This window comes from Falco peregrinus, chromosome 4 (genome assembly GCF_023634155.1).
Source record: "Falco peregrinus isolate bFalPer1 chromosome 4, bFalPer1.pri, whole genome shotgun sequence".
Taxonomy (NCBI): Eukaryota; Metazoa; Chordata; class Aves; order Falconiformes; family Falconidae; genus Falco; species Falco peregrinus.
The window spans coordinates 84,824,634-84,836,915 of record NC_073724.1 but is presented as its reverse complement, the minus strand read 5'-3'; the positions used below and the strand labels follow the sequence as shown (position 1 = coordinate 84,836,915).

Genomic DNA, 12,282 nt, shown 5'->3' with positions numbered 1-12,282 from the left:
GGTATGATTTCCCCTAATGACTGATGCACCTATTCCATAAATCTTCTGGCTGAGGAGAGTGGGTTTCATTTCACCTTTTTTGTTCTTGCTGAAATTGTTCAATCATTGAGTTGTCATAAAGTGCTTTTATGGTACAGAAGAAGATAAGACTTTGTCACTGAGCATATGAATGGAAGTGTTACCTCAAGTTTCAAAGAGCTCAACACAAATAAAATGCAAACTAAGCACCCATCCTTCATGAACTCTGAAAGACAGCTGTCCCTTTCAAACCAATTTTTGAAATTAAGAGGTTGGTAACTACACCAATTTAAATTCCATAGGACAACTCATACCATAAACCCCAAAAGGTAAACTGTGGTTTTAGAGGTGGTTCTGCACTGGAGACAAAAATAATTCAGTGATGTAAGGTGCCTATTTCTGCATCTCACCTGCATCACAATTACCCACTGAAGTAATGGGACTGAAAGTGAAATCATCTTAATATTGAACTTTGTAATAAAATCGTATAAAATTCTGATGTTCATCACAAGTCTATAAATCCCATTCTTTCTGTGATGACAGAAGAAAGACACTGAACTTACTCTCCACAGAGATTATCCAGGATCATTTACATTGATTCCAGATCCAGTAAAGGGTTTAATAGAGCAAGCTTTTCTGAGGCAAACTCCTAAAATGTTTTCCTGAGGTAAACTGGACTTACAGAAGAATAAACAGGATGTGAAGCCTTTGAAGTGGTGTACCCCAGGACTTAATACTGGGGCCAATATTTATAACATCTTCCTTCGTAACCTGGACAATGGGACAGAGTGCACCGTAAGAGAGATTGCATATGGTGCAATATTCATAGTAAGGGTTGCCACACCACACTGTTGTGCTGCCATTCAGAAGAACCTTGAGAAGTCAGAAAAATGGGCAGATGGGAATCTTAATGAAATTCATCAAAAGACCTGCATGTGGCAAGGTGTAACCCCATACACCAGCACAGGTGAAGGCCAAATGGGTGGAATGTAGCTTTAAGGAGAAAAAAAAAAAAGTTTAAAAACTGGGAATTCTGGTAGACAACATATTGACCATGAGTCAGAATGGTGCCTTTATGGCAACAACCACCAAAGAAAAGCATAGCCAGCAGGTCAAGAGTGCTCATACTTTCCCTCTATTCAGTGCTGGTGAGACAAGTCTGCAGTGCTGGGTCTAGGTTTGGGCTCTCTGGTACAAGGGAGACACAAACAAGGTCAAGCAAGGTCAGTCAAGGGCCATGAAGATGATCAAGGGACTGCAGCATCTCTGTCATGAGAACATCCTGTGACAGCTGGGACTATTTAGCCAAAAGAAGGGAGGGTTCAGGGGATCTTATCAATATATATATAAATATCTGGTGGCGGACTGGGTGGGGTGTAAAGATGACTGAGCCAAACTCATCTCAGAGGTGCCCAGAGACAGGGTAAGAGGCAAAGAATACAAATTTAATTACAGGAAACTGCATTCAAACATAAGATTTTTTTTTCCCCTGTTGAGAGATATCAAACACTAGAACAGGTTGTCCATCTAGAATGAAAACTCTAAACATGGCTACAACAAAAAAGAGGTCACCATTCCACTAAGCCCCCAGAAACAGTAACTAACAGTGTGAAAATGAAAATTTTTTCTGTGTACACATCTACTTTCTCACCAACTCAACAACACAGGATATTCTAATATTGCATTATATATTGTATTATCTGATAATACTTTTAAACAGCCAATTTACAGACACAATCTTCCTATAGTCCTTTTTTTATTCACTAGGTACACTCTGTCTTTTTAATAGAAAAAATAAAACTGCTAAATTAAGCAGAATGCTAAGCTTTAGTGGCTCACATTTAATCACTCATGACTAAAACTGACCACCCTTATCCACAGTTATCTAAGATTAAGATTTGATAAAACAACTTAATAGGACAATCAGCTACATATAAAGAAGTCAGTCAACACGTTTTTCTGTTTTCTTTACACATCACAGCTCCAGCTCCAACAACACTTGACAAGAATGCAACCAATCCAACCAATTTGGTTTTTTAGACTAGACAAAAATTAGTATTTTCATTAGTGTTGTTATACAGAGGGGGTAAAAAAAAAAAAATCTATTATTGAGATGTATCAATTACAATTTGATTTGGAAAGCAGTTAGAACCACTCTAGTAGCATTCCTAAATGAACATAGCTTCTTAAAAGAATATATGTAGCTGAATATAATGTATGTGTGTGTATTAACATCTTGTCTTTTTGTTACTGGGTGCCTCTGAAGGAGTTTATTAAGCACAGGGAAAGACATTACTATTTCCATTCAAATTTATAAACAAATGATAAATCTGAAAATACATACAATGATCACTTGTACTGACAGTTGTGGTACAGAGATGAGGGGCTGAAGGAAATTTAAAAATTATCTAATTTCTCACTCATGGAGTGAGAAAGTTCTGGCTGGCCTATATGACTGAGCTTAGTAAAAGGGCATCTTCTGGACAGCTTTGGGTGGGCAAGCTCCTTTTCGTCTGGGTGGCTATAAAGATACCACAACACCCAGGAGGATCAGATCAATGGTCCACCTAACTCTGCATCTTTCACACACTACCAGCCAACAGCAAACATCTATAAAAAGGACAGGATAAATATGTAATGACATTTCTAGCATAGTCTCTTGGTCTCCAGTAGTTTGTAATTCATAGACTTTGTATTTGCATTTAATAGCTTTCAACGGATAGAAGCTGCCAGAGAAATCAAGCAATTTCTGTCAGCAAGCTTCAGAGCAAGAACATTTTGGTATGCAGTAACAAGACTGTATGTCTGTACAACCACTGAGGTACTGCCGAGTGAAGATAAGCGTTACAGGAACAGCATAGAAATAGAAGCAGCAGCAGAATCATTTTGAAGGAAGACTCAGAGACATGACCTTCTCTTCTGCTAGTTTTCCAACAATGACAGAGAAGGTTCCTGGCTCTTTTACAACCTTGGACTAAGGAAAGTAAAAATAAAGCATACCCTCCTCCAATGTTTTGGTAAGGATATTTATTCCTCCCCTCCTCTGCAACTTGAGAGAAGAAACTTCTGATGATTCATTAAAAACACAAAGAACAAAAACATTTACACATAGCAGGACTGAGAGTTTAAAGAGGACTCTGATGTCTACCTCCTTATGGAGGAGATGTGGGTTAGTATTTGGAGTAGGAAATGCTTACTCAAACCAAAACCTACTATTTGCATAAATATGAGAGCTCTTAATCCCAAAGACTGCTCCAGAGATTGTAATTTTTTTTCATGGTAATGCCATTTTAAGTTTGCAGCATTCTTTTCACATTTGTTTAGAAATTTTACTGCCACAACATAAATGACAAGTCTTATGAGAATATTTATCTACAGACATTACTTTAATGATCCTTAATTTTCGCAACAGTTCTGTTTGTTTTGACTATTTCTCTCTCTCCCAAGTACAGCTGCTATTTATTTTTTCAGGGACTTTGTATAAACCTCACTTTCACAAAGGCCTTTCAGCTGCTATCTCCAAAGGTTCCACTTCTAAGCAAAATTTTCAGAAAGAAAAATAATTGTTTCTTCTAAGCATCTTGTTCTTTTGGAGCTACTACTTAGTACAAACAAAAAGCAGCTGCTGCATTCTGAGCCCATGGGTTGCCAACAAGTGCATGAACTACACCTCCATGCTTCAGAAGATTTAGCACCTTTGAGATCTTGTTAGAACATGACTTGTGAGTACTAGTTGTTGGGCTTTAAAGAATAAAGATTCAGATCAGTTCTACTTTTTTTTTTTTTGCACAAAAACCATTCACCTCTCAAAATCCTACAGTGTGAGATGAGACTTGACAAGGTTTTGCTGTATCTCATGTTTTGCTGTGACTTCTGCAGATCTATCACACATTGTTTCTCAGGACAGTTTTGTTTTTTTTTATTTAAACATACCTGTATTTTATCATTCTCTGTATCATTTTCAAGTGCAAATGTGACAGCTATTCACATTTGAATTCACCTATTCACCTATTGAAGGAACATCTGTTCTCAGTAGTTTACTCAGATTTACACTTTATTGTCAAAACAATACACTTGCAGATGAGTACTTAGTGACATACCAGGTGACATCTCCCATCCAATGGACTTGTGGTCAATGTCTGTCACAACCCATTCCTCATATATAGAATTTTTAATTTATTTTTTTTAACTGGCATAAAGTGAGACCTACTCTCCAAGCTTGTCATGGTCTTACCATCAACTATGCACAAAGTATTAACATGAATAAGTACGAGTAGGCAACTCTATAATGTCCCACAATTATTTCTGCTCATTTTTATTTACTATAAGAGGAAGTTACGCTCCTCACAGTTACAGAACAGATTTATTCCCTACTGGCCACATAATAGAAGTGATACTTAAGAATAAATCTAAATAACAAGAAGTGACCTCAGGAACCCTCTTGGTGAAGAGGATCCAATTTGAGGATAAGTGGAGGCAGCCATGGGATAACTGGAAAGTTATCAGCACCAAGGAGGAACCGAGTTGAATGGCGCACTTGAAATTCCAAAAGGGAAAACTTACACAGCTCCAAAAGGAGCTCTTACACAAAATAGTTATTGGATATTAATGTTATACCTGCAGGATTTCTTCATATATAGCACTATCAGATCTTTTTGTTTCCTTCACGGTAAAATGAGTTGCACAAAACATATACCTAAGTGCCCAAAATCTAGCAATAAACCTACTATTTTCTAAAACTTGTGTTTTTCAGGAAAGTATCCCAGCAGACATTTTAAAACAACAAATTACCAACATATGTTAGAAACTACTGATGTCATCTAAGTTGTAATGGAACATGAGCAGATTTTTATGATCTGTGACATTTGCAGTCCTTCATTCCCCTCAGAGGAAAGGAATACTACTAAGAAGTATTGATTCTCCTCTCCCAGTGAGAGGAAATTAATAAAATGGAGGCCTTACGAACTTGAGCTAGGCAGGGAAAACAGGGTCTTTGAGGGTACTACTAATATAAGTATGTTTGGGGATTTTTTTAATTTATTTCAAAGGCATTTTATCTGTTAGAATCTATATTACCTAATTATGCTTGCTATTTTCATTGCTTAAACTGTCAGTGCTAGGATGCATGGTGTCCTTTTGTTTTGCAGAACACTACAGAACTAATGAAAATATTCATATTGCACAACTTAGCAGACAGTAATAAAACAATAAATGTTTGAAGAACCACAGCCTAAAACACTCTTAACAAGTTTGTGAGTTATGAATGTTTTTTCCAAAACCAGATAAACAATATAAAACCCTGCAAAAATAAATGCTGCAAAATTGACTGCAAATAAGGTCATAACTATCTAAATGATCTGAAACATGGATTTTAAAAGTTAGTTGTGATAAAACTGAAACTGAGTAACACTGAAAACAAACTAATATTCTAGATTGTAAATCAGATGTTTAAGACATTTTGGCATTGCTTCACTGCTTTTGGGTAAGGGCAGCCTTTGTAAATAACCACTGATTACAGTGGCTTGTTACTTAAACAGTATTCAAAGTAAGATACAATGAAGATGCCACAATGATGGAGTTCTCAATTACATTACAATAAATTTAGCTGGTGTTATCACAGTGAACATAATTCTTTACACTGTGATAGATCAAACTAATTGATTGATAATTATTTTGTCAATTGAAAATAACTGACAGCCTTTCAATGAACTAGACAAAGCTAGGGAAAAAAGGAAAAAATAATTTTTGAATGCTTATGTTACTCTTCCATCAGATTCAGAGCCACATTATGCCTCTTCAAGTAGTAAATACAGTTTTGAGAAGTCTGCCAAAATAAAATAAAAAAAAAAACAACCCCCACTTTTCATATAGTTGTTGCTGTCCTTCCTGACAAAACAAATCCACCAAAGGTGCTTTCCACTTCCAGAATTTGGGTTTTCTAATAGACTTTTAAAATGATGTTGCAAACAAGCACAAGAAACCTTATAAGGAGGCTCCCCATAACGAAAAATAACTCATCAGTGGCCAATTTAGTGAATACCAGACACTCCAGATATTTATAGCTTCAGGTGATCCTAACACCATTTTTTCCCATCTGCTGTTGTTTAGATCAGTAATTCCAGACTGAACCTTAAGTGGCTGCTAACAAGAGCAAGAAATGTCCTTCCATACACTTACACCATGTAATAAAAACCTAAGCTACTAAGGGACAAAGCAGCTATTTACTCAATCACCTAGCTGATCACAGTTCCCCACTATATGAACTGAAGCAGTAGGTTAAACTATCATACCAGAAGCCTACATACACATGTGGGTATATGACTTAGAAGCCCTTAACCTGTATTCTGGAATGCCTGAACATGATCATAAAGAATAGGACTTGAGAGGAGCTTTAATTTTCCCTGAAAGACTACCAGTTGTCCATCCAAAGCACTATTGGTCGTACATACAACATGCCTGAGAGAAGAACATCTAATCCCTTTTGAAACACTTCCAACCATGCATGAATACAGGTACCAGTTTTACCCTTTCCTAGTCTTCTGCAGCCTTCTCTGTCTTTCATGAGCTTTATAAAGATTGTCATTAGTAGTTTTCTGATTGGATCTTGAATTTATTTCTGAAGAATTAGAAATTCTGTGTTCAGAGGGAAGCTGCCTGGTTTCTTAAGAGTGGTGCTTTAGTCTCACACCTCAACACATGGATGCTCTTATGAAAATAAAACAAAGACTTTTGGTCTGAAGAACCTCTGAAACTAAACAACCTATACTGGCTATTAGTGAAATGTGGAAGAGACAGATGATCATTAATGCCAAAGGTGCCCATCAGTGTTTGAGTGGGGACCTGTTTAACAAGATCTGCTCAGAAAAAATAAATAAATGAGAGTAGCTCACAATAATTTATACAGTAAGTCACATATCATTTGGAAGGATTCCAGAATCTCAGTCTGGGATAAAATGTAGAAGTATAGAGGATCATCAGACATCTTTTTTAGTTACAGAGAACTCAGCATGTTTGCTGTCTCTTTTGGTACAAAAGACAACACAGCATAAATGAGTAACTTTAAAATGCATGGCTGAGGTTTCTTTTAAGGTGTTTCAATTGAAATAATAACTGATGTACTCAAACAAAAATCCAGAGTACTACCTCAGGAAGGGCTTAATCTCACAGAAAAGCAAAAATGAATACGTAACCTTAGTTAAAAGAAAGAAAATGGCTTTGTGATTTGGAAAAATCTCTGTTCTCAGGTAAGGTAAGGGGGTTTGAGCATAACTGAACTTATACTTGGTCATATAAGTTTTAATATATTCTAATGGAAAAATGCAAAGCAGCATTACAAGTTCTAAAATAGCTTGCAGAAAACAGGTAATTAGAGAAGCTTATTAACAAAACAAAATTTAAGAACCTCTTTTCTGTAAACTTTAATTAGTGAAAACCATTCATTTATTCTGTCTTTTCTCATAGAACATTCAGATAATGAATAGCAGCACTCTTTCCAGTAAAAACCTAAGTAAAATGTGTCTTCTACATTACTTACCTGTTTTCATTTCTAACAAGCGCTTTTTCTTTTGTTGCCTCTCTTGTTTTTCTTTTTCTGCTTTCTCCTTAGCTATTTTAGCACGCCTCTGTTTTTCTTCTGCTTCCCTTCTTCTCATATTCTCCTTTACTGCTTGCTATGAAAAAAGTAATAGTTCCATTAAAACTGAAGTCTTAGCAAAAACAAAGCTGAACCTTAAAAACAAAGAAAAAAGCTTTAAAATCACATCTCCTAACTAACCTTAATTTACCAAGCTACACAAATATTTTACATTTCATATTTAGTATATTTTCTTCAGAAGAGTAAGCAAATTCAGAGTTAATACATTAAAAGCATACTAATTGCCCCCAAATGGGGATTACAAATTCAGCAAAAAATACGCATATTAACGTAGGAAGAACTCAAATTATCTAAACCACCTGGTGGGTTGTTTTGGTTTTTTTTTTCAAATTATATTATTATTATTTTTATTTCTAGAAGACTTTCAGCATTTATTCTTTCTCATCCTGCCACCGCACCAAGCAAAACAATGCTCGGGTGACTTCACTGTGAAGTTTTCTTATTCTTATCTACATATGCACTAATTCACTGTGTTTATAAATTCTTGTCTTCTGGTTAATACCTGTACAACATATTTATAATTCAAAACAAACTATACACTCCAAAGCTTCCAATGAAGCCAAAATATAACTATGAGTTTCAGAGTTTTTAAATCATTATTTTGCATATTCAGACATTACGCAAAAAACCTGTTACATTCCATTATTTTTTTTTTAACTAAGCTATTTTAGGATTACCTTTTTATTATTTTAGTGTTAGCTATGTACACTGATAAATTCTCAGTGCTCTAGTGCAGCTTGCGTTAAATGTGAAGTGCCATGCACCTATTCTTCACCACAGGAAGTTTCTCTTTTCAGAATGCACTTAGAAACGAAATCCCATCTTTCACATTAGTTCAAAGTGTCCCCTCCTACAAAATGGCTAACATCATCTTCACAAGCCTGAGGCAGAGGCTGCATGTTTGCACAGATAATTAATGTCTCATGTTGCTTTTAGCAGGAAAATGTCTAGCCTGCATTCAGAAAAAAAAACCCCAACATATGTAAAAATGGACTGAAGAGTGCTATAAAGCACAGACTAATGTGGATTACAGCAATATTTGCACGGGCACTGCCTGTAGTGTCACTGCAATAGATACTGACCAAAGGAAAAGGTGAGGTGGGGTGGGTGTGGAAATCACATGAATCTTGTGAGAAAATACCTGTCTTTGATAACTGAAGAATAAACTTTCAATAATGAAAAAAGATAACAGAGTGGATTTTTTAAACAAAGCAAAACTATAATTGCACAGTGTCTTCCACGGTTATCTCTGTCAATTTGCTTGATACGGGGGGAAGAGAGCGGAAGCCTACTACAAAATGCTAAAATTCTGGACTGAATTAATTTTAACAAATTATTTGCTGATTTTCATACTGGGCATTCTGTAAAACAAACTGCTGGACAAAACTGAAATGGGACTTGAGCACAAGTACAATTTCGGCACAAATTACACTTTCTTAACAGAGTGACCAAGGAAATTTCTACTTTGCGTGTAATTTTCCCCCAAAAATAATACCAGTAGAACTCAGCCTCAGATTGCAGTCATCCAATTGTAGGCTTCTATTCCTTTCTAATCACACTGATCAACTGGGCTTGATTTAGTAGCTCACACCTTCATATTCAGTGCAGAGTGGATGCTCTGGAGTATCACACCTTGCCTCCAGCCTTTCTCTAGCAGTATGCAGGTCTACCGTAAGTTCTGTGTCATAACTTAAAATTTCAGGCTGATGATGTCTTGGCTACTGTTCCAGACACCTCTCTAGGATACCAGGCACTCCTGTCGTTGTGTCCTTTGAGACATCAGGTAGACAACTCACCAAATTCCACTGACTCTATTAAGTATGCATCTCCCTTGACTAGAACACAAGATTAGACACCCAAGCTCACATACAGATGACAATATTTAGAGGTCTATACCCTAGAGCCGAACAGAATAGAAAACACAGGTGTCTAAAGTTCTGCAAGAATTCTCACAGACTTGACTGAGACAAACACATACTTGTCTCTCACATTGTTTGCATTTCAGTGATTAAATGTCTTCACACTTCCTTGCTCAAAAGGCCTAAAAAGTTCAACATGGTCCGACCACATCTGCTACATATGAGCAGCATTATGTTCACCATATGGTACAGTGTACAAAGTTAACTTCCAGAATTACCAGAATAGAAACTTTTTGCATACCATGTCAAGGCCTAGAATTTCTGAGATGGAGGCATTCTTAGGTTCTCTCTTGTGCTTTCCAGGATCATTTCTGATTTTTATTTAAGTATATGCTGAACATAAAAGAAAAATACTCTAGAGTCAAGGGAACAAACTTTTACTTGGTTGCTCTTCTTCTGGTTCTTTAAGTCATGTTTCCGCTGCAGAGCAACCTGGGGCTGATGGGAGCAAGGTGTTTCTATAGCCCTGTGATTAGCGTACTCTCCTGGACACAGAAATTGTTGACTCAAGGCCTCTTCATTCCCTCTCCACAACTGTGGGAAAACTCTAACCATTAGCCAAACACCAGAAGAGGAAATACTACAAATTCTTCATCCTATGTCAGTAGGCACCTCAAAAATCTTCTCAACAGTCTCAAAACTGAGCAGCTACTTAACATATTGTTTAGCGTCATTGAATGATAAGGGGTTTCATGCCTGAACTACACAACTTTTGCATATAGCCTTCAAACTGTGCTCTGCAAAACAGAATTACTAATTTTCCTCAAGGTTTCTTCTATCATGCTCATCAATAATATCTAACGGTTTCAAAGCATTAATTAATCTATCTTTATAACATCGCTGTGAAGCAGGGGTTATTATCAGTGCTAATTTTTCACACACAAAAAAAAAAATGGTGAAATTAAGGTAAAGCACAACCACTTCTTTGAGTCTCCAATTCAAAATGAACATAAGAATTGAGGGATGGGAGTTGTGGTTTAAATATCAGAAATTAATGTAATACAACTATTTCATAAAATTTAGCAATTTTGAAATTAGACTCCTGAGTTTCATATTAGGTACTGGTCAAGTTAGGAAAACATAATCAATGTCCATGTTGAAAAATCTGGCATACGTAACTTGCCAAGCAGTATTATTCTGACTGAAGACTGTGCCTTCTAAGTTTTTAACTGTTAAATTCTAAAATAGCAGAGGCTTAGTAATCTTTACATGTTCCAGTATGTTTGCTAAATATGAGTTCTATTTTAAGTCCTTTCCTCAAAATAGATGGACATAGGAATTTCAAACCCTTCCTCAATATTTACAAAAGAAGTATTTTGCCCTTTTACACCCTCAGACATGTCTGAAATCATTAAAAAAACCCAGCCAACCAAGCAAAACCAAACAAGACTGGGAAACATTCAAGCAACTTAAATAAGTGTTTTGTAATGAGGCTGCAATAAGGAGTACATAGTAAAATTACAAACTGAATCATTCTACAGATCAATAGGCATGAGTTGGATCACTGCTTCAGATTTTGCCACAAAACTGATGCTCAGATAACATTCCTGCAGGAGCATAGCCAGTACATTAAGCTATGCAATCATAGGTAGCCAGATGTGACATGAGTCACCTTTCCAAATTAGCCAAACAAATAAATTCATACACAGTTAGGGATCTGCCTTTTTATTCTTCCATTTCTTCATTGAAAAAGAGTTGCTTACTAGCCTAGTGTTGAGAATCCAAAAGAAAAAACTATTTTTGCTAAGAAAGCTTAAAAAAGCAACCAAAACCCACGACAACCTCCACACAAAATCAAACACCTCTCTCTGCCTAGTTACAAGTCACCAAGACAGAACCCCCTACTAATCCTAAATAAGAGCTCTATAAAAGTATTTTGAACTTATATAGCCATCAGCTTTCCTGAAGTTCTTCGGTTATTTTAAATTGAGGGATGCACAAGTCTTTAGTATGTATTATGAAGTATATCATGAAGTTAATCATTCTTTTTCCAGAAGAACTACACTGACAATGGTAAAAGAACCTGCAATATTTTGGAGAACATCTAATTATCTTGAAATTTGCCAAGACTGTTTATAGTCATATATAATCAACTCCAAATATATAAAGAAACACCCTGGTGAGACATCTCTACCTTCCCTTTCAGAAAATTCTTTTGTTAAAGATTCTTAAATCACATTTTGGTAAAATCAAACAAGACAACAAAAAAAACTCATTACTGAAACTTGTAAGCGTAATGAAAATGGACTCTAAAAATAACTTAAAGAAAAATAAAACTAGCTTTCCAAAATAGTTCAAGCTTTTATGATGAGCTAGTATGTGCAAACATTTGTATACATAATGCAGATGCTGCCCTGTGATACAAGGACAGGGCTAACCTCCACACCTGTATCATAGATGACTCTAAGGCAAAGCTCTGCTAACTAACAGTGAGTCTGAATTATGGTTACAACTATGTTCTGAGCCCTATACTAAAGGAGCTACACAACAATAACCTGGATCAACCTAATGTCTGTTTCTCAAATATAATTCAAATACTTAAAATAATAATAAAATAATATTTCTTAGTCCCTCCCTCCAAAGAACATCCTTTTTAAAGGGAAAAGGAGAAAGTAATCATTTAAAATGCATAAAGCCTAAAATCATAGACAATCTATAGTCACAAAAGTAAAGGTCCTTTGAAACTGACCA

The 12,282-nt window shown here is 35.9% G+C and overlaps 1 protein-coding gene across 4 annotated transcripts in view; it reads right to left on the bottom strand.

Annotated features, from left to right (window-relative positions):
• DIAPH3 (diaphanous related formin 3) overlaps positions 1-12,282 on the bottom strand; it is a 246,028-nt gene that overhangs the window by 68,785 nt on the left and 164,961 nt on the right. For all 4 annotated transcript variants that reach the window (XM_055802324.1, XM_055802325.1, XM_055802326.1 and 1 more), the window contains one exon: positions 7,553-7,688. In XM_055802324.1, the coding sequence (XP_055658299.1) occupies positions 7,553-7,688 (136 nt within the window). The remainder of the gene's footprint in view (positions 1-7,552; positions 7,689-12,282) is intronic.